The following is a 24,863-nucleotide window of genomic DNA, read 5'->3' as shown; positions in this document are numbered from 1 at the left end:
TTGTGTAAAATATAAATATTTACTTAAATAAACATTGAACTGTTTGTTTATTTGGGTAAACCTACCATGTAAGTTTTCTTTACTCTTATTTCTTTCTCCGTTTTTTTTTTTTTTTTTTTTCTCAGTATGGATCATATAGAGGACTCTTCTGTGCCCAAAATTATTTTGAACGGAGTAACCAGGTAGCAGTGGTAGTTCGAGTATTGCACAGCTCATTTGAACCTAGAATAACTTACAATCGATCCTCTACTTGTGGAGTAAGAGACGCTGCCAGCTTCATCGTCAGTGTGAATGGACTTGACACATCTTCATGCTTAATTTTTGATCCTGGCAACGGGAACGTTGTAGCCTATGGGAATTATTCAACTTGCACTTCGAATTGCAACAATAGCACGAATTTTAACTGGACTGGACAACCAATCAAGGAGGATATGAAGTAAGTGAAATTTTAGTGGCTTTTCATTTTTCTTGGTATGTTGCATTGAATTCGATATGTGCGAGGAGTCTTAAATATTTTTAGCATCGAGTAAAAATATGTTCTTATTTCGTATCTTTATACACCTTCCAAAAAGATATTAAAAGGTTTGAAATATAACTATGACAAAAATGGAGAAATAGTGTAAGCATTAACACCAAGAGATTAGTATTATTAATAGTAAATGGAATAATAAAACAAGATCATACACATCAGCCAAAAAATTCCATTTCACCTGTTCATCCCCCACTAATGGTTTGTCTAGTCTTCCTTGAATTTATTTAACGTATTAACTTCTGTAACACCAGATCGAAGTTTATTCAAACAGTTAAATAACCGCCGACCGCAGGCAAATTTCCACACGTATATCCTGCAACCATGCTTCCTCAGTTTGAGTTTATGCCCCGCCATGCAGGTGGAGGAGCAAGGGTTCCACCATCATTGAGCTTAGTCAATCCATTCAAAGTCTAAAACACCTTAGGAGATCTCCTCGCCGGCGTGCCTAATAACCACAACTCTGCAACTTACAGAACCAACAACTTTCTTGATACGCTCATCCTTTTATTTCCCTCACTAATCTCGTTGCTCTTTCTGCACCCGTTCCAACAGATCCAGGTCCTTCCTAAAATGAGACTTCCAGGGCTTATGTAGTACTCAAGGTGTGGCTTAATCATTGCCTTATGCAAAAGAATAATGACTTCCTTATCCCTGCTGGCAAAATTCCATTCCTGTATATCATTGAAAACGCTACATGAACTGTCATGGTAGCCTGTCTGCATTGCATACAGAACTTCATATATGACAGCCCAATTATCCCCAGGCAACTGCCATATATGAATATCTTTTTCATTCTCTAATACCCTGAATGTGATACAACACAGTGCTTCAATTACCACTTCTCAGCCCGTCTGTCTAATTTTTATCAATCTTTTTGCAGTAGCACACCCTGATTGCTCTCATCAATTACCCTGTCAACTTTCGCATCATCTGCAAAGTAGACAACAAGCTTGATATGCATTCATTAATAGCATCCATAAGTATTAAAAACAACAATCGCCCCAACTTCACTGAATTATGGGTGACTGCAAATATTAGGCTAAGAAGCGCAGTGCCTATTGATAACACTCTGTCTCCTTCCACTCATCCATTACTTTATTCATAGCAGTAACTTACCCTTAATGCCACACTGCCCCAAATTGTTTAGCAGTCTTTTAAGTGCAATATCAAAAGTTTTTGGAAATCTAAGTATGTGATGTTAAAATTATTTTTACATATTTTCTTTGTTACTGTGTCATAGTCTCCAGACAAGGTCGTCCCTTAATAAATTCATGATGTGACAATAGTATAACTACACTGCTTTCTATATGGCCCTGCATTACTTCTTTAACCAGCGATTCTATTATGTTTCCCTGGAACCCAAGTTATACTAGCATGTCTGTAATTACTCGTGTCACCCTTTGCTCTCCTTGGTGAATTTGAGTTACTTTTGCACATCTTCAGTCCTCAGGACCTAATCTGATTCCAAGGATGCTCTTATAATCCCAGCTAAAGGTTTGCTTACCTATTTTGCTTCATCCTTTAATATAATATTGGATAGATCTCATCCACACCAAGTGCCTTGTTTATGTTTAGCTTCAACAATTTCTTTTCCGATTTACTTTCAGTTATCAAAAATCATTTGGCCTCCTGTTAGAATTTGACATAATTCCGGAATCACCATTCCTAAAAATTCCAGATGGAAAATGGTTATAATATAGGTTTCTGTGTCACCTAATAAATTATATGCATCCCACACATTTTTCTTCTCTGCCACGAGCCTCATTAGTTCATCTGACATCCATTTAGGTCTAAATCTTGAACAGTATTTCTTAGTTGGTATGAAAAGCCTAGTAGATTACAAGATTAATTCCTTGAAGTCTTCCCATTTAAAATTCGCTGTATTAAACATCACCTGTTGATATCACTGTATAAAATTTTTAAAAACTGTCTGAGACCACTGTAGTCACCTTTACTAAAACAAAAACCCTTTCCTTTACCCTTGATGGTAGTTACATCTTTAAGTAAATCCCACATCAGTACACTGTGATCACTGTCACCTAGTTGTTCCTTTATCTGCAAATTCTTAATGCATGAATAATCACTGCTGATAATCAGATCAAGACTTTAATCTCTCTCTGGTTGTCCCTCGAACATATTGCTGTAGAAAACGATCCTCCAATAAATCTACAAAAGTCTTAATAGTGTGCGAGTGACCAATCCACAAGTTCCAGTCAATATCTGGAAAGTTAAAATCCCCCATTACAAGATATTCTGATTTAGTGGCCCACTCTATTTCTCTGCACAATTGTTCGTTGTACTCATCAGAGTGATTAGGCCTATGATACACTCCTACTCTCATTTTCCCTTTCCCCATGCTTATGTTACACCAAATTGCCTCACCATTGCACTGTCTCCCACCCTATATCAACTGGATGCACTGCCTTAGATTTTGTGTTTCTTTCTAACAGCATAACCCCTGCTCTCTTCCTACCCTGTCTATCCTTTCTGTGCACATTGTAATCTCTAAATTCCAATTCTGCACTGCTTATATCTGTGTGACACCATGATATCTCTGATATCCCAACGATATCTGCTTTTGATGTTTTGATTAGCACTTCTAATTCATCAAATTTATTTACTATACTTCTAGCATTGGTGTACTTGAAAGTATATATGCACCTGTTCTTACTCTTAGTTACCTTAACACAGTCCATTATTTACTTTTTCCATGATGACTCCCAGCAGCTCTTGAAATCACCAGCAACCTGCTCTGCAGGCTGCTGCTCATTCCAATAGAAGCAGTGCAAGAATCACTTTTGCCTCTGTCTGCGGCTACTGTTAATCTTTCATTATGTGAATCCCTGCAAGCTAGCAGTTTTCCCACCCACCTAACACTGCCTCGATAACATCAGCAAATATTCTTGCACCCTTTCTATTTAAGTGTTTCCCATCCCTGCAGAAGCAGTCTCTCCTGTTAGCAAGCACAGACCACTCTGAAAAAAATTCTACCCCTTGAGCCTTGCACAATCTCTCCAGGGCCGAATTGATTAACAAGGGTCTCTTCATATACTCTCTCCTATCGTATCTGGACAGAATTGCAGACTCTTTCAAATTTAACCCTAACTGGCGACTTTTTTTCAACATTGAACTGTACTTATTAAGCAGATCTCTTACTCTTCAGGTCATTAGTACCAACCCGTACAACAATATCACCTTTTGGGCCCTTAAAAGATGATATCTGCTCCACAATGTCATTAACTTTTGCCCCTGGAAGACATACCCTGGTCCTGTTCCACCTCTTTTTCATAATATGTTCCCCGTATCCCTGACAATAGTCACCGACAATAACTAGCTCCTGTGGGACCTGCGCCTTCTGCCTTGGAAATTATCGCTGTGTTGCCTGATGCACAGGAATGAGCTCTAGCGTTGAGTTGGGCAGCTGAGAACTTGATGGGTCGCCCACTTTAATACCTTCGAAGGCATCTACCGTACACTTCAAACTGTTGGAGAATCGCCCCCTTCGGTTTTCCCCCGAGCACAGTAGAAGAAAATCTTTATTGTACAGTAAAGATACAGATACAATAATGTGCCCGCCACAGCCAGGAGGCCAGGGGCTTGACAATGATATAGGGTAATATAAAAATATGTACAGTATAAAAAATTGTGCAGTATAAAAGATTACATAACAATTAAAAACGTAGCATTAGCCATTCAATAGATATGAGTATGTACATAGTTGTGAGGCAGACAGTACACCAAGGTATGTGCACGTTCATATGTACAAAGCACATATTTAAGCATATTCACAAAAGTCAGAATATTTCACAGTGCCAAATTGATGTTCGGTATTGCATTTTCTTGTGAAACAGTTCGTGGATTTGCCTGCGACGTGCCGTTATGCGCCTCATAGGAGATAGCAGATGGAGATATCATATGAGTCGACATCAGGGGCCAAACAAAAGGGGAACAAGTTCGGCCAACGAGCGCCTGTAGTTGCGATCAGCAGCGAATTTCTGGAGGTCAACTCCGATCATTAGCAGGGCTTGTACTGTAGGAAGTACTTGTCCAGGAAGGAATCTGTCACTGATCTTCAGCCTGTTCCGTTGTAGCTGAAGAAGAGGGGTGGCTCGTAAGGAAGGAAGTGGAACATGCCACTGGCATATATCCCAGAAGTCAGGGGAGTTGATTCTGCCAACTAGCATTTTGGCTGTGGTCACAGTTCTCCTCATGCTGATTATTTGAGGCAGCCGCGGGATTTGGAGTTGGTCGTCCATGCTGGTGGTCCTCTGCTGAGGGGGGAGTCGATGTTTGTGGGTTGCCCACTTCAATATCCAGTATTCACTGGCAAAGATGGGCTTCATGAGAGAAGGTACTGCGAATGCCCATATTTCAGAGGCATACAGAAAGGTAGGATACACAATGGTTTCCAGATATCTGATTGTGGTTCTTGCGTCTGTGTTATGAAGAAGATGTTGACGGGCAATCCAGCGCATTCGGTTGATCTTGCGTAGAACACATTCGATGTGACAGTTGAACCTAAGGTTTGGGTCGAAGGTTACACCGAGATCTTTGTGTTTAGTAACACTTGGAATAACTGCACCCTGCAGTGAGGGTTGTATGGATGTGGGACACTTCTTCAGAGAAAAAACCATAATAACGGATTTTTGGGGGTTCAGTTTGAGACCGAAATGGTTGAGATGGCTAGAGAAAGCTGTGATCTTATTACAGATTTCCGATGTGATCACTCCTCTGTCGGCTGATGGTGGTATTTCCGTTAGGAACTTTATATCGTCGGCGTAGGTAATGACATCATCTCTGTTACACACAAACGGAATAAGGAGGGCGGTAAAAAGTAACCCCGATAAAACGCCACCTTGCGGCACACCAGCATTGATGGATCGGGTATAGCAGAGGTTATGATGAGTGAAGTACACTGTTCTGTTCCGGAGGAGCGAGTGCAGAAAAGCGAAAACGTCACCTTTGATCCGAAAGAAATTGGTTAGGAGATTCAGAAGGGCTGAGATGTTGAGGCTGTCAAAAGCAGCTTCAATATCGGCATAAACAACCGCCATTTCTGATTTGGCCTCAAATGCATTTAAGATTTCCGTTTGGACTGCCAGAAGGTTGGAGACAGTTGATCTATTAGGGAGAACATAATGGAGTTGTTTTGATGATTGTGGAAGAAGTTGGCGTGTTATATGCGGAAGAAGGACTTTTTCCAGTAGCTTTAGGAGCGTGGATGCAGTGGAAATTGGTCTATAGTGCTTCGGCTGGCTTGGTAGTTGAACTTTAGGTAGTGGGGCAAGACTGTATTTGCTCCAGGATGCAGGAAACACTCTATGAGAGAGGATGGAGTTGAACAGGTAGAGCAGAGGATCAAGGATATATGGACTGAGGCACTTTACGATGAAATGCGGGACTTTATCGATGCCAGCGGTGCATGACGGACGCAGCGAGTTGATGGCTTGACGAAGCTGCTGTCGATCGATTTGAATGGAAAACAGCTCATCATCTGGACTAGAAATGGGGTCTGGTTGGTAATCATATGGTTGTGTGATGTTGTCTTGGAATCTGGCTACATAGTTGATCCATTCAACTGGATTGAAATTGGAATCTTGTTCAGAGTTACGGGTATATGGCACTTTGCCTTTGGATAAGGTCTTGTCAGTATATTCTTTAATGGCTTGCGATTTCAGTCTGTTAAACAGTGCTCTAGCTTTGGAGTACTGAGTTCGGTCATATGCTGTACCAGACTGTTTCCATTGTTTATGGAGGGACTGTTTGCACTTGAAACTGTAATTTAGCTCCGAAGACCACCAAGCATTAGTTCTAGCAGAGATACTGACCTGTTTAGCTGCTGAGAACATAGTAACAGTGTGCAACCATCTAGTTAATATGTCTAGAGCCAGTTCCGGATCTCCTGATTCGAGAACTTCCCAGGGAATTAATCTTGTTGCATAAAGGCATCTGTTCGGTTGTAGGAAGGTGGGAGAGATGATGATCTTCCTTTTGACGTAGTGGGAGACATTAAAGTTGGGCGTTGGGAGCTGCAATAGGACTACGATGGGTTCATGATCGGATTCAAAGTGAGTTTCGGGTTTAATGTCGACGCTACAGGAATCAGACGATAATATGAGATCCAGGCGATGAAGACCTCTAGTTGGGCCTTCATTTATGATCCTGAGGCCACTAGGTGCAATCTTAGCCATAAGTGACTCATGAAGATGTTGAAGATTTGGTGGTAAGTTAAAATCTCCACAGATGAGGTGGATAGCAGATGTGTGAAGCGTATTTATTAGCCAGGATGCAATATCATTGATTGTCTGAGCATCGGGGGTTGGGGGTGTATATATTGCACCGAGATCTAATAAGCAAGAGTTGATCTTGACCGTTACTACCAATGCTTCAAATAGATTGTATTTGCTGGAGACTACATGTACGAACTCAAGTCTACTGGCATTTATGATAACAGCAACGCCCCCACCACAGGTATGAGAGCGGGAGGTGAAGAAAGATTTGTAACCAGCAGCTTGGGCGGAGACAATTGATTCTTGTTGTAGTTCCAGCCAGGTTTCAGACATGCAGATGACATCAGCCATTTAGGACAGAAGCATCAGCTCAAGTGTCTCGAGCTTATTCCGAATACTACGAACATTTTGATAAAAAATCTTGAGTGTAAGGTGACACGAGACCTTCACGAGTGCTGATTCGAGGACATTATTTATTTTCTTTGTTGGCTTTTTAGCACGGTTGGTTACAATAGTTGGTATCAGCTGAGGGTGGATTTCATTGTAGCTGTGGTATTGCAGAGATTGATCAGAGGTTTTGTCATCGGGGTATGTATAGGGCTCATCATCGTGTGACCCTGATTCCTGGTTTTGGGGCTTCTGAGAATAGGAATGTCTATCAAACCGTCACGCTTGGGAGCAGTCTTGGTGGGATAGCGCATTAGCCATGGCTAGGCGTGGGGTGAGTACTACAACTACTTTGTGCTCGTTGCTTTGCTGCTCTAGTCTGGGTCATGATTCTGTTTAAGTACAATTTAATTAACAATGAAATTTAATAAGATTAATACATTTTTAATTTATTAATTGGATAATACTAAACTAAGCTAACAGATTTCTAATACGTAAAACTAGATAGCGTATTTCGCTATCTAGTTTTGCGTATTAGAAATTTATTAAGTCGACTTAATAAAACAGGTAAATATAAATAAAAACTTAGCGTTCGCCGGAGCTGCAAAATCTTGTCCAACTCTTGGATACCCTCATCAGGATTTGCCATATCCGAATTTATAGCTGCCGTACTTCATTTTTATTGCAGTATATCGTCTGTGTACTTGGAAGGAGGAGATTATAGAGTCACAGTGGAGATCTTCAACACCTTATGCAAAGAGACTAATGAAACGGATTTTCACGTTGCTTTTGCATCTGAATATCCCTCACCAATCCTGACGATCGAAAATAGTCGCACAGATCCCAAAGACCCAATGCAGGTAATGTTTTTCGCTATACTTTTAAAAGTCCTCATTATGTTTATAAATAGCGTGGAGGCATTTAATTGTATTACATGTAATCTGCAAGAATTATCCTCACGCTAACTGTGCAATGCTTATAATAAAGTTAATAACCAAAATCGCCATTTGTGAAGCTCAAAGAGTTCGGTTTATGTGCTTACGAGTGCGTGCTCTCTCTCTCTCTCTCTCTCTCACACACACACACACACACACACACACACACACACACACACACACACACACTGGTTTATAGAAGCAGAAAATATTTTGACAACCAAACAGTTCAGCGCGTTATGTCAAACCCTTTTCATTTTCAAAACATTAACTCCCACCCTAATTATTTTAAGTATAAAAAACTTAAAAAATAGCATTCAGTCGTCTCAAAAATGGGAAAAAATATTTCCCATTTTTAAGACGACTGAATGCTAGTCTCTTTGGAGCAGTTTTTTTTTTTTTTTCTATGCTTGCCTCTTCGGGAGCAGAATTCGCTATTCTCCAGTTTATTAGAGACGCGATTTTCACTTTTCACTCGCTCGTACCCTGATTTGGGCTTTCTGGATACGAAAACTGCTAGCATCCACTGGTATTACACTTTCTCCAGTGGACGCGGGATTCTTTGTGGTCTTTATCACCGTACGTGATTATAGGAAACTGTTGCACCCATACGACTTGCGCTCCTTCCTATGGGTGCTGGAAATAAAAATTTAGTTTATATAGTTGGGCTTGCCTCCTCGTGGTGTGGATGGGTACTAGGAAATAGCCTCCCTGGTAGCTAAGTGGCCAGAAACAACTAAACAATACAACACCCACACACTACTCATCTGGTCATTGTACAGAGTTTTGTGCATCATTATAGAGAATCATGGAGGAGTTGAACTAACGTTTAGGGGCCGCCTTACATAAGACCCAACACTTGTCTACATGATGCGGCTGAATAGAGTAGCAGTGATTTTAGATATTTTTTGGAATATCTAAACAAAACTAGAATTAGCGCAAAATTCAAACGTGCTGAATTCAAACATATAAAGGATTAATTGCACTCTGACTCTAAATTTATATGTAAAATATATAAAATGTAATATACTAATATGTAAAATGTAATATACTAATATGTAAAACAGTCAATACCTTTGACCCTTTTCCGCTCCTTTACCATTTTTGACACTGAAATTACCAGAACACTGTGTATGGGTTGATTTTTCTCAAATCACTCCTGCAGAATAAATCACTGCAAATTAAATTTAAAAATAAGCACATTCGATCGCAAATTCTGTTAATTCTGGTGTTCTAAAAGGATGAGTTATCTGAGCTCCTTGCCTTAGTCATCCCAATATCCTGAAAGAGGCCTCTGAGGTCGGGAAAACTCATGTCTAAGAATATATAAATTCATACACCGACCATTGAATAAAATTTAAAATTTAATATGACTACAATCTTTACACAAAAATATTTACAATAAACTATTACGGAATGCTAAAAACTGTAATAAAAGATCATTTACAATAAAATTTGCTAAAATATAAAATATTAAAAGCGCTAAAAATCTGAAGCTTTCGGGAGCGTCAGCTCCCTTCTTCAACAGTGATATGACTTCCTGCAACATCTCCTTAAGTAGCAGGCTCACGGTACCTCCACACGTGGTATTTCTCCACGTGGTTCAATCGGCACATGGTCAGAACTGGAAGCGGAAATGTCTCGGGAACGTGGCAAAGAAAATCGTTCATCCGACCTTAATATAATTGTTTCAAAGATAGGATTAATACGTATACCTCTATCTCTATTCATTGTATTCCTACTGGATGAACTAATCCGTAAACCCTCGAGCCATTTACGCTCCCAGTATCCATGTGCACGATCCAAAATAATAGCGTCCTCCGGGGAGATTTGATGCTGCTTCTCCCAAAAATGTTCGGCCACAGCAGACTTGTTGTATTCAGCGGTTCTTACGGCATTTAAATGTTCCCCCAGACGATCCCTGAGCCGTCGTTTTGTTTCCCCCACATAACACTCCCCACAATTATAGAATGCCCGGATTGTGGGGAGTGTTATGTGGGGGAACATTTACGACGGCTCAGGGATCGTCTGGGGGAACATTTAAATGCCGTAAGAACCGCTGAATACAACAAGTCTGCTGTGGCCGAACATTTTTGGGAGAAGCAGCATCAAATCTCCCCGGAGGACGCTATTATTTTGGATCGTGCACATGGATACTGGGAGCGTAAATGGCTCGAGGGTTTACGGATTAGTTCATCCAGTAGGAATACAATGAATAGAGATAGAGGTATACGTATTAATCCTATCTTTGAAACAATTATATTAAGGTCGGATGAACGATTTTCTTTGCCACGTTCCCGAGACATTTCCGCTTCCAGTTCTGACCATGTGCCGATTGAACCACGTGGAGAAATACCACGTGTGGAGGTACCGTGAGCCTGCTACTTAAGGAGATGTTGCAGGAAGTCATATCACTGTTGAAGAAGGGAGCTGACGCTCCCGAAAGCTTCAGATTTTTAGCGCTTTTAATGTTTTATATTTTAGCAAATTTTATTGTAAATGATCTTTTATTACAGTTTTTAGCATTCCGTAATAGTTTATTGTAAATATTTTTGTGTAAAGATTGTAGTCATATTAAATTTTAAATTTTATTCAATGGTCGGTGTATGAATTTATATATTCTTAGACTTAGTCATCCCTCTGAAAACCAAAATGGTGTGTTAGGTAGATGATCTCAGAAGCTCTTGGTCAAGCTCTCACATCAGCACGATCATGATACAACTACCAAGGAATTCACCAAGCCTGGCGAAACATTTTTCATAATTTAATCTCAAAATTACTCCAATTAAATATGCTTAGTGCTGTTTCCTCTCAAACCTGTTGATGCTGCTATTCAGCTCCTTCTGAAAGATAAAGTTGTTACAGTTTGCAGATGTTGAAGTAAAAAGCGCATTAATATCTGTTTTTACCTGCAGGGCAGTAACACTCCAAAAAGAAACATCCATACAATATCTGGGACTCTTGTAGGCTTCTCCAACCAATATGAATTAATCATAGAAGCCTTAAATGCGTATATATCATTTAAAAATGCACGGGTCACCTGGAATACAAAATGGCCTCAAGTGGTCTTCATCGATGAATCCAATATACGTCACTGAACAATTGCTACTCACTCATTAGCATTGCCCCACCCTCTGTCCAGAAAAGTATAGCAGCTTTGGTCACATCTCTAAATATAAGAAGGCTCTCAACACTGATAAAAATGCGTTATCTCCACTCTGAAAATGATTGTTGAATATGTCTATGCATTGCATCTGAGAAGTTTGGGAAGGGGAAATTGCTTCCACCTTCTTTACAATCTACTGCAGTTCTCTTCTCTGTTCCAACTAAACAAACTTCATCTGTCAGGTCAGTTTCTACCGTTCCAAATGCTAAAATCCTTTTAAGAAATTTATCCCAGACAAAATGTAGAAAAAGCGCAGTCGTGGAACTAGAGCACTCCCCTATTTCATCGGGCTGTTCTTTTGAACTCTATCATCTTTTCCAAAGCTATTTCGCTGACAGATCAGTTCTTCTTAAGTCCAAATTCCATTCCATTTCTAGAACCCTTGCTCGTGGTTACCCCCAGGAATCTGTGTCCGGACCACTAATCTAGAATATTGTACTCCAGGATAGGCTTAAACGTTCTTTTCCTGGATCCAAAATCATAGCTTTCGCCGGTGATCTGACGATAATTGTTTCTGGAAGGTCACGAGCGGTATTTAAGTCTATGACTAATTCCATTTTATCTAATCTTGCTGACTGGGCTTGACTTCCAGAAACAATTATCGTCAGATCCACTGTCTGTTAGTCCAACAAAAATTCAGATGATGCTATTTAGGTCCAAATTAGATCTCTATAGACCTCCTACTATTCAGCTCAATGGTGTACAAATACCAATGCTTAACCAAAAAAATATCTTCGTATTCTCATTAATTCCAGGCTCAGTTTCTTTCCACATCTAGATTTTCTTATTCTTCTATCACCAGGACTTCCCGTTCTAATTGGGGACTTTCTAGGAAAAACACTCCAACTTAACTATGGTGCTGCTTTTCTTCCTATAGTTTTGTTTGCTGCTGGTGCCTGGTTTCACTGTGCTACTATTGTTAAATATTGTATTCACTTTTATAATTCTATTACCCTCTTAGCATTTGATTGCTGTCAAGGGGTAGATGTAACTTTTCTTTACCTGCTTAAATAAATAAATAATGAATTTCGGTTCAAATTAATATCTATTCAGAGGTCTGTGCTACTTTCTGTTACTCCTGTTTGTTGTACGGTCTCCAACCTGGCTCTTCAGATTCTTAGCGTTGCTGGCCCCTTGGATATCCTTCTTATTTGTCTGGTTTTCTTTCAGTATGGAGGTCTCATTTTTATTGAAGGGTCACGATCCTTTTAATGACAAACTTCAAAAACTAGATCTTTCCAACTCAAAGCGGTGGTGTCGAAAACTGTTCCCATATAGTGTATTATTGTGCATTGGTCGAAGATCTCAGATACAATATTCAAACGGCTATTCCTGCATTCTCTCCTGGTCAGGAATAAATCCTGGTACAACCCAAAACTAATCTGTTATACCTACAAGACTTTGCTTGCGCTGTCTTCGCCCGACGTAGGACCTTCGCTCCTGTGCGCGCTGTTCCTGGGTCGTCAATACTATTACATATACTGTACCAACTATTGCTGCTTCAACCACTGCTTCTTCTGGATCTTGAGGATGACTACTCTCTGTCTGGATTATAAGTATATTGCGTACAGTTCTCATCGGCGATGAATCACCGCTATGAGCATAGTCAGAACCAACTTCGAATTTTTATTTTTATTTACTATTTATTTGTAAAATAATAAGAGGAGTTTACCTCAATATAGTACGTAGAACATTGAGGTAAACTCCTCTTATTATTTTACAAATATTAATATCAACGTAGAATGTATTGAGTATTACAGCTCTGGTTCATACTATCTAATTTATTATTTATTTTTTTCTTAACACCATGGTATTTTTTTCCTCTCCTCTGGAGTGGGCTCCCAGAGGAATTTGGCCCACCTTTTGACAACAACAGGTGTTTGTTGTTTGGTTTTTAGGAGCATTAGCAACTAAGGCCATATTGCTTCGGGAATATGCGGTGGTCATTCCCTGACCTTTCCGCATCCTCCGTATTTGGTGGTGACGGGCTCGAACCCCGGTCTAATGAAGAAGCGTGTGCTACGCACTGATGCTCCTTCCCATCTGGCTACGGAGGCGCCCAACAACAGGTGAGTCAGAGTTTCGAATTGAGACAGTACGAGATTTACTGGGACTGGCTCACGTCACGTCCGAGATTTACTGGTGAGCCAGTCCCAGTAAATCTTGAACAGTAAATCTCGGAAAGTAAAAAGGTAAACTGCAGCCATTATCAACCCACTGCAGGATGGTAGCCTCCTCAACAATTCATGTGTGAACAAGTACCCAGAATCATCTCTTCAGGTGACTGATGCTTCTGGGTAGCCAAGTGGCTAGAACGCACACAATAGATATAAATCTACACTGCTCACATATCGGGCCCTTTTACAGTGGTATTGTTCTTCACAGAGATTATAGGAGCCGCCCCTTACAAAAACACATGTTCACGGATATTCTTCGGGGCTTGGTGGGAAATACTGCAGGAGGCTATTCGATACCTACATGATTCAATGCCGAGACGCTTAGCTCAGTGATCCGCAACCGTGGCGGATTTGCATCACATTTATGTATCTTTTGTAAGCATTATTTTGTGTCATCAAATGTATTCTTTCCCCCCACACACACACCCACTCATACGGAACACACTATAAAAGTTGCGTCTGCAACTTTAACTCTTTGACTATTATTACACTAAGTATCTTCTCTATATTCCTGTTCCTTCAGGGTGCTCAAATTAATTATGGCTATTTCATAATATGCCGGAAATATCCGCCTTGCTCAGACTGTTGCCTTCACTCTTTTACTTTATTAGATTAGAAGAAGAATATGCTTATTAATAGGTCCAATGTAGTCCTCAGCATTTTGATATTCATTACTGAATGACTTTTGGAATTTCCAAGATTATCTGCAAATTCCAAAATAAACATTTGTTTTTTTCTCCGAAAAACTCCTCTTACACGCCTACTAAGAAATGCTGTACAGCTCCACAAATTCCATTACTGTTACAATGCTTTGTGCCACTCTCTAAAAATATCTCTCCACATCCGATGGCATTACATCTCTGTTGCCATAGTTGACTCGGTAGTCATCATTGACTAATCAGTTACTCGATAAACGTGTGTGTGTATGTGCGCGCGTGCGTTTCTTCAGCAGTTTTCTCGTGCGAATATTTTCTTTTTAATAAACTTTTTATTTCAGTATTGTCGAAGTGACTGGTTTCGTCTTGAGGCAACGTCCCAGTTCCGGAGCTCGAAATCATATAAGACTAATAGCACCTGGGAAGTTTATGAAGTGGACCTTAAAGGAACCCACAAGCGCCCGGTTCCATTGACCCCTCTGAAGACGTGGAATGACTCTGCTCTTTTTGTATCCCGCAGGTTTTTTCCAGTTGGCTTGTATAAATTTGTGTTCACCATTACTATTATGGGTATGTATGAGATTCTACAAATGAAATTACACACCCTTTCTATGTTTAACTATTCTGTGGGATACTGTTTTTTTGTAGTTTTAGATGTTGCATTCTCTAAGTATAAATGTGCAAACAAAACAAGACGTTTTGTATTCTAATAACATTTGATATACCGCTAACTTTGGTGTAACATTTGACACACCGGTTAGTTTCCATAATACAGTAGTCTGGATTAAGATATATATAACCAAAGCGCTACAGTGTATAGGGAAATTTGGATTTCCCCGATTTCCGCGTAGTTTACATTGTGGTGTGATGCAGAACACTGTAGAGGCCAGAGGTTTAACAGTGTATGGATTTTGTGCTGTGCAATGTTTTGTACCGTTATTCATTTGGCCTTTTAGCCTTTGGACCCCTAATGGGGCCCACCGTTGCCCAGTGCAATAGTTTGGCAAATAATTGATTTGGGCGTACAATCTGATTTAGCAAAATGGAACTTACTAGAAAGTTATTACTGACATATGCAAATTTCGCACATAAATATCAACAAGCACGGCACTATATTTCAGGTTTGTTAGATTATCTAACAGATTTATCTATTAGATTATCAAATAAGGAGCCTAAAACATACTGTACTCAAGAAATGTTCTAAAATTTTCTTGTAAATCATAGGCTTCTGTACAATTGATAATTTATATGCATCCAAAGCATTTTTAGAATTTAAAAACTATCTGAGCCCACTGTAGTCTGCTATGGGAAAGCAAAAAACCCTTTCTTTTACCCTTGATGGTAGTTACATTTTTAATTAAATCCAACATCAATACACTGTGATAACTGCCACCTATTTGTTATTTTATCTGCATATTCTTAATGCATGAAGAATCGCTGAGGATAATCAGATAAAGAGTGTTGTTCTCTCTTTTTTGCCTCTCAAGCTTTAGAAAACAGTCATCCAATAAAACCACAAAACTCTTGCTGGTACGTGAGTGACCAACCCACAAATTCCAGTAATATCTGGAAAGTTTAAATTCCAATTATAAGATTTTCTGATTTACTTTCCCACTCCATTTCTATGTATAGTTTTTTACTATACTCATCAGTCATTCGGCCTAGAACACACTCCTACTCTCAGTTTTGTTTTCCCAGTGCTTATGTCACACCAAACTCACTCAACATTGCCCTGGCCACCCATGTCAAATGAATACACTACCTTAGATTTTAGGTGCTTAACTAAGAGCATTACCCCTCCTCCATCCTGTCTCTCCTTTCTGCATACATTGTATGCCCCATACTCAAATCCTGTGTCCCTTATATCTGAGTGAAACTGCGTCTCTGATATTCCCAGAATGTTTGTATTTGATGACATGACTAGCACTTCAAATTCATTTATTATGTTTCTAATATTGGTGCACATGCAAGTATACATGCTCTTGTTCTTACTCTTAGTTTCACCCCTTCTATTTAGGTGTGTCCCATCCCTGTAAATATGGTCTCTCGATGTTAACAAGCACAGACCACGCTGAGTAAAATTCTAAACCATGTATCTCCAGTGACGAAATGGGCAAATCTCTCATCACGTACTCCATCCTATCTTGTCTGGGTAGATTTGCAGAACACTTTCAAATTTAACCCTAACTCACTACTTTTTCTCAACATTACCCTGTTCTCGTTAAGTATCTCCTACTCTTAGCGTCATTACTGTGAACGTATAGAATAATATCATGTTTCGTGCCCTTAAAATGATGATATCTGCTATACAACTTCATCAACTTTTGTCTCTGGTGGACACATTCTGGTCCTAGCCCACCTATCCTCTTTGTACAATATTTCTCGTTTATATGACACTAGAGTCACTGACAATAGCCACCTGTTGTGGGATCAGCACATGTTGCCTTGGGGTTGCCGCTGTGTTGCCTCATGCGCAACTGCAAGCTCTGGCGTTGAGGTGGGTTGCTGAGAGCTTGATGGGTCCCTCAACTTAATTCCTACGATAGTAACTACCCTGTTCTACAAGCTCTTATAAAAGCCCGTCACAAGCTTAGTTGGCGCCTAATATCCTTACACTCTTTACATCTTACAACTACAAAGATATGATGTCCCATTGGCTGTATGATGTCCCATTCAAGAGAGAATCGCTAACATCAGCCAAGTAGTACAAATCGTGGTCATGATTCAGAGGATAACCCCTCTCCCGATCCACAGCACATCCGCTACTTTGAACCTTTTTCTATTCTGGTCTAAGGCATGATTTCCGTTCAAAGTCAATTTAATTGAGAATACTACACTAAAGTAATATACTTAAATGCAATAATCACACTATGCGCCGGTTATGCAGTAATGTTATTTATATAATATCGGTGTAAATACATCATAGTTTACCCATAAGTTTAACTACATAAGCAGTGTTAAGGTATAGTTTGATTTTATCTCATATTGTGGCTACCTTCACATCGAGATACCAGGTATTGCACTACTTCGAATAAATAACGCTTCTCTAATAGAGGAGACTACTGTTAATTATTCTCAGTGAGCACCACCACTCAGACGGCACCGTTTTAAATATGGTATGGGATAAAGTTATCCTCATACTATCCCTATTAGACTTGAGAAAGCAAAAAAAGATGTAGGAAGGTGACAGTAGGAGAGGAAGAAATACCGTCGAAGGAAGAAAGGGACAGTTACTCCCTCAACTCACACTGCTCAAATTCCTCGAATAGGCAATGCTTCCCCAGTAGAGAAGATTGTTGTTACCTAGTCTCGGAAACTCCGTGAATATCAGGTGATCATTTCAAGGCTTGTTGGGCTCTCATCGGTGGATGGGCAGGTACCATTTCGGAGCTTGTTGGCTCGGTCGGTGGGCGGGCAGGTACCCTGGTAATGTAAACATGCCATCACGGTTGTGAAGTTAATTCCACAATATGAGAGATGCCAAATGGAGTAGGTAATAATAATATTTAGAAAACTAAATGCACAAGACATAATATGTTATGGGTTGAAATTAACTATATAATATTGGTACACAATAGTTTAACTACATACGTAGTGTTAAGGCATCGTTTGAAGGTAGCCACAATATGGATAAAATCAAACAATGTCTTAACACTACTTATGGTAAATTATGAAGTATTTAAACCAATATTATATAGTTAATTTCAACCCATAACATATTATGCCTTGTGCATTTAGTCTTCTAAGCAGTAATAATATGTATTACGCTATCAAGTTTTAAGTTATTATATATCGAGTTTAAATTAAATGTACTACTTTATCGAGTTTATGTTATGTGTATTACGTTAAGTTTGTAAAGTTATAAGTTAATTATAATACCTAATAAAAGCGCCACCCAACCTACGTGATTCGAACTTTCAAGATACCATTTACTAATTATGACACTGGAATTGCTCTATCATGCACTATAGTACAAAGTCATTTCGTTTATTAATTTACTGAATAATAAAAGATATTCATATATTTTTTTTTATTCTGTAAATTTTTCGCATTTCCCGTGCCATGAATGCAGTTTTAATATTTTCACGTGTTGCTTACAGAGGAGAACATAAAGGACGAATATTACGAAGACGATGAAGATGTTACTAATACACTGGACAAGCATTCGTCTTTCACTTTCGTCAGGATTAAGCCCACCCCTCTCATTCCTGTGATGATTGAAGGAGGGGGATCGAAAGTTCTTCGTGGCTTCAATCAAACTCTGCACGTGGCACCGGGGATTTTGTCTTTAGATCCAGATAATCCAGATGACAAGGTATGTCATAACCAGTTTCGAAAGAAATGTAAGTTTTGTAGCTAATCTTTTTAAATCTAGCTTGAACTAAGGTAGATTAAAAAACAATGGAAAATATTAGCCATCCGTTTCCAGGATTTACATTTCCGTGGTTTCTCTAAGTGTAAAATATTGCCATATACCATAGCATTATATTGTTTACTGTTATATATTTTTTAAATTGCTTCTTGTAATCACTGTGCACGCTTTTCAAAATTAGCAGTTGCCACGGCTAAGCTATTTATTCTCAGCATTTCTCTGATCATGTTTTTCGAAATTATTTGACTGATAATCGTGATGTTTCTATATTGTGATTCCCTGATGCAGCATTTCAATCTATTCATATAAAATTAAATTAGAAACTTTAAACAAACCCTTAAGGTTTCCGAAGATTCTCATGGATATTCTTCTAGTAGTGACGGATTACGCCGAACTTGAAGTCAAAGGCGGACTAATGTTGAAACCACAAACGTAACATACTCTGCATCCACGTATACACTTGTGAGACTGTTAATAATTCAAAGCACATTCGTGTGCGAAGTCTAAGAAAATTGAATTCCTGGTATTCTTGAGTTAACAACCCACGTGTTATAATATGGGGTAGGTTAAAATGTGGTTTCTAGTGGAAATGTCGTGACTCTATAACACCAGGTACAAAATGACTCTCTCAAAATACTTTTGCTGAATGGAGCTCTGAAGTGGAATTTATCTCCAGAGAAAAGCTACGTTGTATCCCTATAACCATATCTTTTAAAGTTATGAAGGAGACGTTAAGTTCCATTTTTCGGGTATACAGCTCGCAAACAGTTGCGTAAGTCTTCGCAAAAAAGCGTTGCGTTAGATAGTATACGGCACGAATCTGTTGTTTCGTTACTACTGAAGGAAGTATTCGGGTTATCTTGCTGCAGTTACTCTGCAAGCTGTGTGCGGGGAAAGGGACACTGCATCGTTATGTCAAGGACCTAAATATACCTCTCCATGTGTAAAGCTAAAAATTTCATCGCTTCACACCCTTCGATCCACAGTTAAACTACAAAATAATAATAAAAAAGAAGTAAACTGCAGCCATTATCGTTCATTGCAGGATGGAAGCCTCCGCAACGATTCATGTTGAAGGGAATGGACCATAATCTGCCACGCTGGTCAATTGCGGGTTGGCAGATCGATCATATTTTGGGAGGGGGGACTACAAAATACTCCGAACTAATTACTCCGTTATTAAGTCCATTTACTGTGGTCGTTCGAAGAATGTTCCCTGTTGTATTTCTTTTTTCACTGTTATATTTTATTGTCTTCCTGTTATATTTCTCTGTCCCCATGTAATGTCCTTTTCACATAATTACAAATATTCTCGCTTTATTTATTTTTTTCAGAATTTTAGCGTGACTTGGTTTTGCAAACTTCGTCATGAACTTTTAATGAGAAATGGCAGCCATCCTTTGCCAGTGAATCCTTCAGCACTCATCATTAATCGTAGAGAAATAGAGGGGTTGGAAAACAAAGGTGGATGTTTCGGGAAAGGACCAGGTGAGACGAAATAATCAGTATCATCGAATAACTCTTAAATAATACAAATTTTAATACAAATTTAACATAATTATGAAAATACCTACCCCGAGAACAAAAATAACACAAAATGGATAACTGCAATAACAGCTTCGTCTGAGAGGCATTAGCTACAATGAATTCTCAAAGTCGTGTTTCTGTCATAGCTTGCTTGTAGAAAGAAAAGTGAGCACGAGTGACCTGTTCCTGTGACCTGAACATAGCCGAGAGGTATGCGCGAGAGTACAGAAGCATGCATCTGGGTGGACGGATCGTAGTTTAAGCCCAATTGACTGCAAAATATGCTGAACTGTTGTACTCATTGTGTGGAAATGATTAATTGTAAACTCCTTTGAACTAGTGGTTGTGCCAGAGTATAAAAAAAATGACAGTTTTTTTTTTTTTTTTTTTTTAATCCCTGACTTGGTGCCGTGAAGGGTTTTGTGATGTCCTACTAACTACCTTCCATAAAGATCATTTAGTAATTTATTTATTATATGGCCGAATAAGGCCGATGAAACTCGTTTTAAGTACAGTTATGATTTATTTTTATTTAATTTTGCATTTCTGTTTGTTATGAGTTGCATATTAACATTATGTTTTGGCTTCTCTATTGGTTCCGTTCCATAATTAAATTTATTGTAAGAAGGACTACCTTTTTAAATGCATTTTTGCGGCCAACAGGTTTTAAACTATTTAGATAATTCTCACAGTAGAACAAACTTCGCTTTTATAACGAGTACAGTATTGCATTACTGTATTTTGAAACAGTTGGCTTGGGAGAGAGGTGAATTGGCCATTTAGACTGCTATGACAGCTTATTTGAGCACTTACTTTTCCCTCATCAGATAGTAAAGGTCTCTAGTCACTAGGAATAGGTCATCTAGATCATAATCCGGCGTTAATCCAGTGATTTCAACAACGGATTATGATCTGTTATGTCTAATAAGCATCTTGTATTGGCGTTTAGGACTATCGGACGTATCATAGACGTATTTGCCTGTACATGCCGCTTCGCTGCATTACTATAGTGATATGCGGGAAAGTTGACTGTCTTCATAATAATGTTAAAATCATTATTTCGTCAGTTCGCTGAAAGTCAAGCTTACAAATGAACCATTTTCAAACCAGTCTATCTGTACCACATTAGATTCGTACTAAAAGAGAAATATTTTCAGCATTAAGTTAGAATTATCCTGAAGCCTCAGAGAGATTTTCTCTTTCTTACCTTGAAAATTGGTGTAATTATTAGTACAGCTGGGGACTGGTTTTGAACTTTAAAACCGAATATTTTTAGTTAAAAATCACTATTAATGCTAAATGCATGAGTAATGATTTTTAAGAATTAGAAAAGGTGCATTCTAATATCAGATTTTTTGCCTTATTTCATTTTCTTTACTGCCACAATATTTAAAGCCTCTGGTCATCGACACCGTGTGGAAAAGGCATGGGTTAGATTCCTGGTATAGATATCGGCATTCATGGTTCCAGAGTGTGCGCTCATAACAATAAGTGTATTATGTCAATAGAAGTATCTTTTCACGGTTTTTCACGTTGGCCGATTATTTGCTGGCTGAAATAATCGGAGAAACTCTGCCTCCTTCCGCTAGAGATCGGATAACTACAGTGTCAATTAGAGAGGACTTTAAAAATTCGTCCAGTCTTCGATAGGAATCGAATGCAGACCTCTAGAAACGAGCGGCAGACTACTATGTTTTGTGCCTGATAGGTTGCCACGAAAGGTAGATTTTTGTTAAAGACCGCGCTTCCCATTGATGAAACCACGCTTTAACAATCTCAGCCTCAGCGACGTGTCCCAGGAATTCTTGGCTATATTAATGTACCGCTGAGAGGTTATAGTTTTTGTGAAAAGATGGGTGCAACAGGCCTGCGTACGGCGGATAAGTGTACACAAGGCTACCATCTTCACAGGGCGTGGAAAAGTTTTACATGCTGCACTGCTGTGCAGCACGTATGAAAGTTAACACACCCACTCAGACGAAACGAGGCCTCATCAGAGAAGAAATTCCGGCATCAAGGTCTTCACCCACTTTTTCTAGAAACTATACACATTATTGGCTTCGTTTTCCATAGTCTGGCTGCAAGGGTGGCTGCATGAATGCACTTTATAAGGAAACAGATTTTAATTTCCTCGCCACCACTGACAACTGATATATTGACTTTCGCTATTGTTTTGAAAGTCATTTCCATAGCAACTTGCGTGGGTTTGATGCAAGGCTATTTATAATGTATGCTATATGCAACCACGACTAACAGCATTCACTTTCTCAGTCTCCCTAGACATTTTCGCAATCATCCATATTGCACATGTTGATGATGCATTTAAACAAGGAAATTGCATACAAAAAACCACATTGAGCAGTTTTACACGCAACTATTTTGAGGTAATATCTCAGCATCAACATACGTTCCTTTATGCTGAACGCCATTTTATTTACGCATAAAAATCAGATAGAAGATACAAACTTAATTTCCATGCAATTGAAGATATCATACAGTCTACCTTTCACTTTTACAGAATTAAAGAAAGCCTTACGAAACCAAGACAGAGCGCAGCAAACCATGAAGGATTCATTATTCAACGATAATGCAGCTTGATGAGAGTTCTTTAGATATTAATTTGCTTCTGAAAATATTTATCCTGACAGTTGGCAACACCCGATTGCATTTGACTTTCTGAAACCTTGGAAAGGTCGCACAAACCCAAATAACTACTGCGCGATTTCTCTCAGTAATTGTCTTGGAAAAACAGAAACATAATCGTCTAACATGGTTTTTTGAACACGTGATCTTCTTAGTCCTAGTCAATATGGTTTTCAGAAAATTATATAAACTTTGGTTGTCATGACAAAGACCACCATGCGCAACGTCTTTCTCAAAAATGAGCACTTCATTATGATATGCCTCGAAATTTGAAAAGAGTTTTGATAGAATCTAGAGATACAGTATCCTGCATAATTTACACAGACTACGGATGCGAGGGTATTTACCGAAACCCTTCCACAACTTCTTTGAGTAAAAGAACCTTTCAAGTCCGACATAACCTTATTCTTTCCTGAAAGTATGTTCAGAATGAAGGAGTTCCCAAAGACTGATCTCAGTACAACTCTGTTCTCAATAAAAATGAAGGTCATTACGCAAGACATTCCTGAAACGTTGAAACATATTTGCTTTTCACTACTGCACATAAAGGGGATGTAAGTTACAGGTATGCACTAATATGGTGTTGGACCTTTTGCTTTCGAAGCAGCTTGTATTTTACGTAAAATAGATTCAAATAAACTTTGAACTGTCTTAAGAGGAATATTTGACCACTCTTCATAAAGAAACGTTTTAAGTCTGGCGATTGTGCAGGCCACAGAGATGCTTAACCTCAGTTTCATGCTCCTCAAATAAAGATTGGACACATCTGGTGTGTGTGTGTTATCACCACCTTGAAACGTGGCATCGTTTGTAGGATGGCGCATTATAGCCTTAGTTGCTAATGCGCCAATAAAATTCAAATCAAATCGTTTGTGGGAATTGAATTTGCACCATGGGATACCTGGTCACTCAGAATATCATGGTAATCAGTGGCAGTAATTTGCCCATTCAGGGTGATGATAGGACCTAAAAAATATCAAGATATTGCTGCCCAAACCATTGGTGATCCTCCTCCATGTTTGACGTTTGGCGCAAGACAATACAGTTCAGATGATGATTCTTCTGAAAATGACGTTTCCGACCATCTAGTGCCCAATTTTTGTGCTCCTTATACCATTGCATTCTCTTTCTAGCATCAACATCAGAGTGGCATGGCAATAGTCACTCTGCCATAAATTTCAGCTTTATGAAGTTCTCGCCGAATTGTTTTTCTATCAATTGGATTTGCTGAGACTCGCAACAAAAAAAAAAAAAAAAAAAAAAAAAAAAAACGGAGAAAAAACGAAAACATTCCATCATTCATGCGTTCTTCGTTGCTAAAAAGTGGCTACCCAATTCGGCTCTGCAGGAAATTCATGCAGAGCTTCTGGAAAGGGTTCAAAGAAAGGCAACTCTCCCATAAATTTTGTATTTCTGCTCCCTGGTTCATCTCTTTTCCACCAGTGAAATTATAGCACTCTTCATACATTTTACTGATTCCTTTCAGGGCTTTATATGCCTCAATCACGATTGATTCTCCTCCCAAATATCTAATTGCCAAATTTTGCAGTACGTACCTTTTAAGCCATTTTTTTCATATGGATATTAATTACTATCCCTCACCAATCTGGTTGCCCTTTTTCTTTAATCCTTCTGGAAACATCATTCTTGAGGTGTGGCTTCAGATCTGAACAATTCTAAATGCGGTCTTTCCAGACCGCATTTAGAATTGAATTTAGAATTTAGAAATGAATGGAATTTAGAATACCATCGTCTTAAAAGCATCGTTTCTCTACTTTGTGAAATGTGCCTTTTTTAGTCACTTGTAATGAAAACACACTAAGATTTAAACACCCTTAAATCACTTAGCTTAGGTGTATTCTTAGAGCGATTAATGTAGATATGTTGAAAGATCAGAATCAAATCGACAAAAACGTGCATAACAATAATTACAGTAACAAAGCACAAGATCTACCCATTTCTGTCAGATTTACCAAACAGTGCGCAGCCACACCAACGCCACCTCAGGATTTCATTTCCAACGCATGAGCCGTTCACGAGCATGAGCTCGTTCAACGCATGAGCCGTTCTCAGGTAATGCGACCTAAACACATTTGGGATTTTTTGAACAATAGTTGGAAGCCAAAACAAAATGTTCTGGTTTAGGCAGACACCAGCAGCAGTCATACAGGAGCAACAAAATTCCGGTCTTTACTGGAATTTTGCTGCTTAAAAATTTGTCGAAGGTTTTAGAAAAAT

At 39.0% G+C, this 24,863-nt stretch overlaps 1 protein-coding gene across 1 annotated transcript in view; it reads left to right on the top strand.

Moving 5' to 3' along the window:
- The first annotated feature begins 331 nt into the window (after positions 1 to 331).
- Positions 332 to 24,863, top strand: part of LOC150085757 (uncharacterized) — a 97,475-nt gene continuing 72,943 nt past the window's right edge. Inside the window, exons 1-5 of the mRNA XM_090374682.1 lie at positions 332 to 436; positions 7,838 to 8,009; positions 14,425 to 14,653; positions 18,184 to 18,398; positions 19,790 to 19,943. Of these exons, the coding sequence (XP_090230808.1) occupies positions 432 to 436; positions 7,838 to 8,009; positions 14,425 to 14,653; positions 18,184 to 18,398; positions 19,790 to 19,943 (775 nt within the window). The 5' untranslated portion in view covers positions 332 to 431. The remainder of the gene's footprint in view (positions 437 to 7,837; positions 8,010 to 14,424; positions 14,654 to 18,183; positions 18,399 to 19,789; positions 19,944 to 24,863) is intronic.

This window comes from Mastigoproctus giganteus, chromosome 5, assembly GCF_048544385.1.
Source record: "Mastigoproctus giganteus isolate SK-2022 chromosome 5, ASM4854438v1, whole genome shotgun sequence".
In the NCBI taxonomy this organism is placed as follows: domain Eukaryota; kingdom Metazoa; phylum Arthropoda; class Arachnida; order Uropygi; family Thelyphonidae; genus Mastigoproctus; species Mastigoproctus giganteus.
The sequence above is the reverse complement of the archived record's forward strand: the minus strand, read 5'-3'. Positions and strand labels throughout refer to the sequence as shown.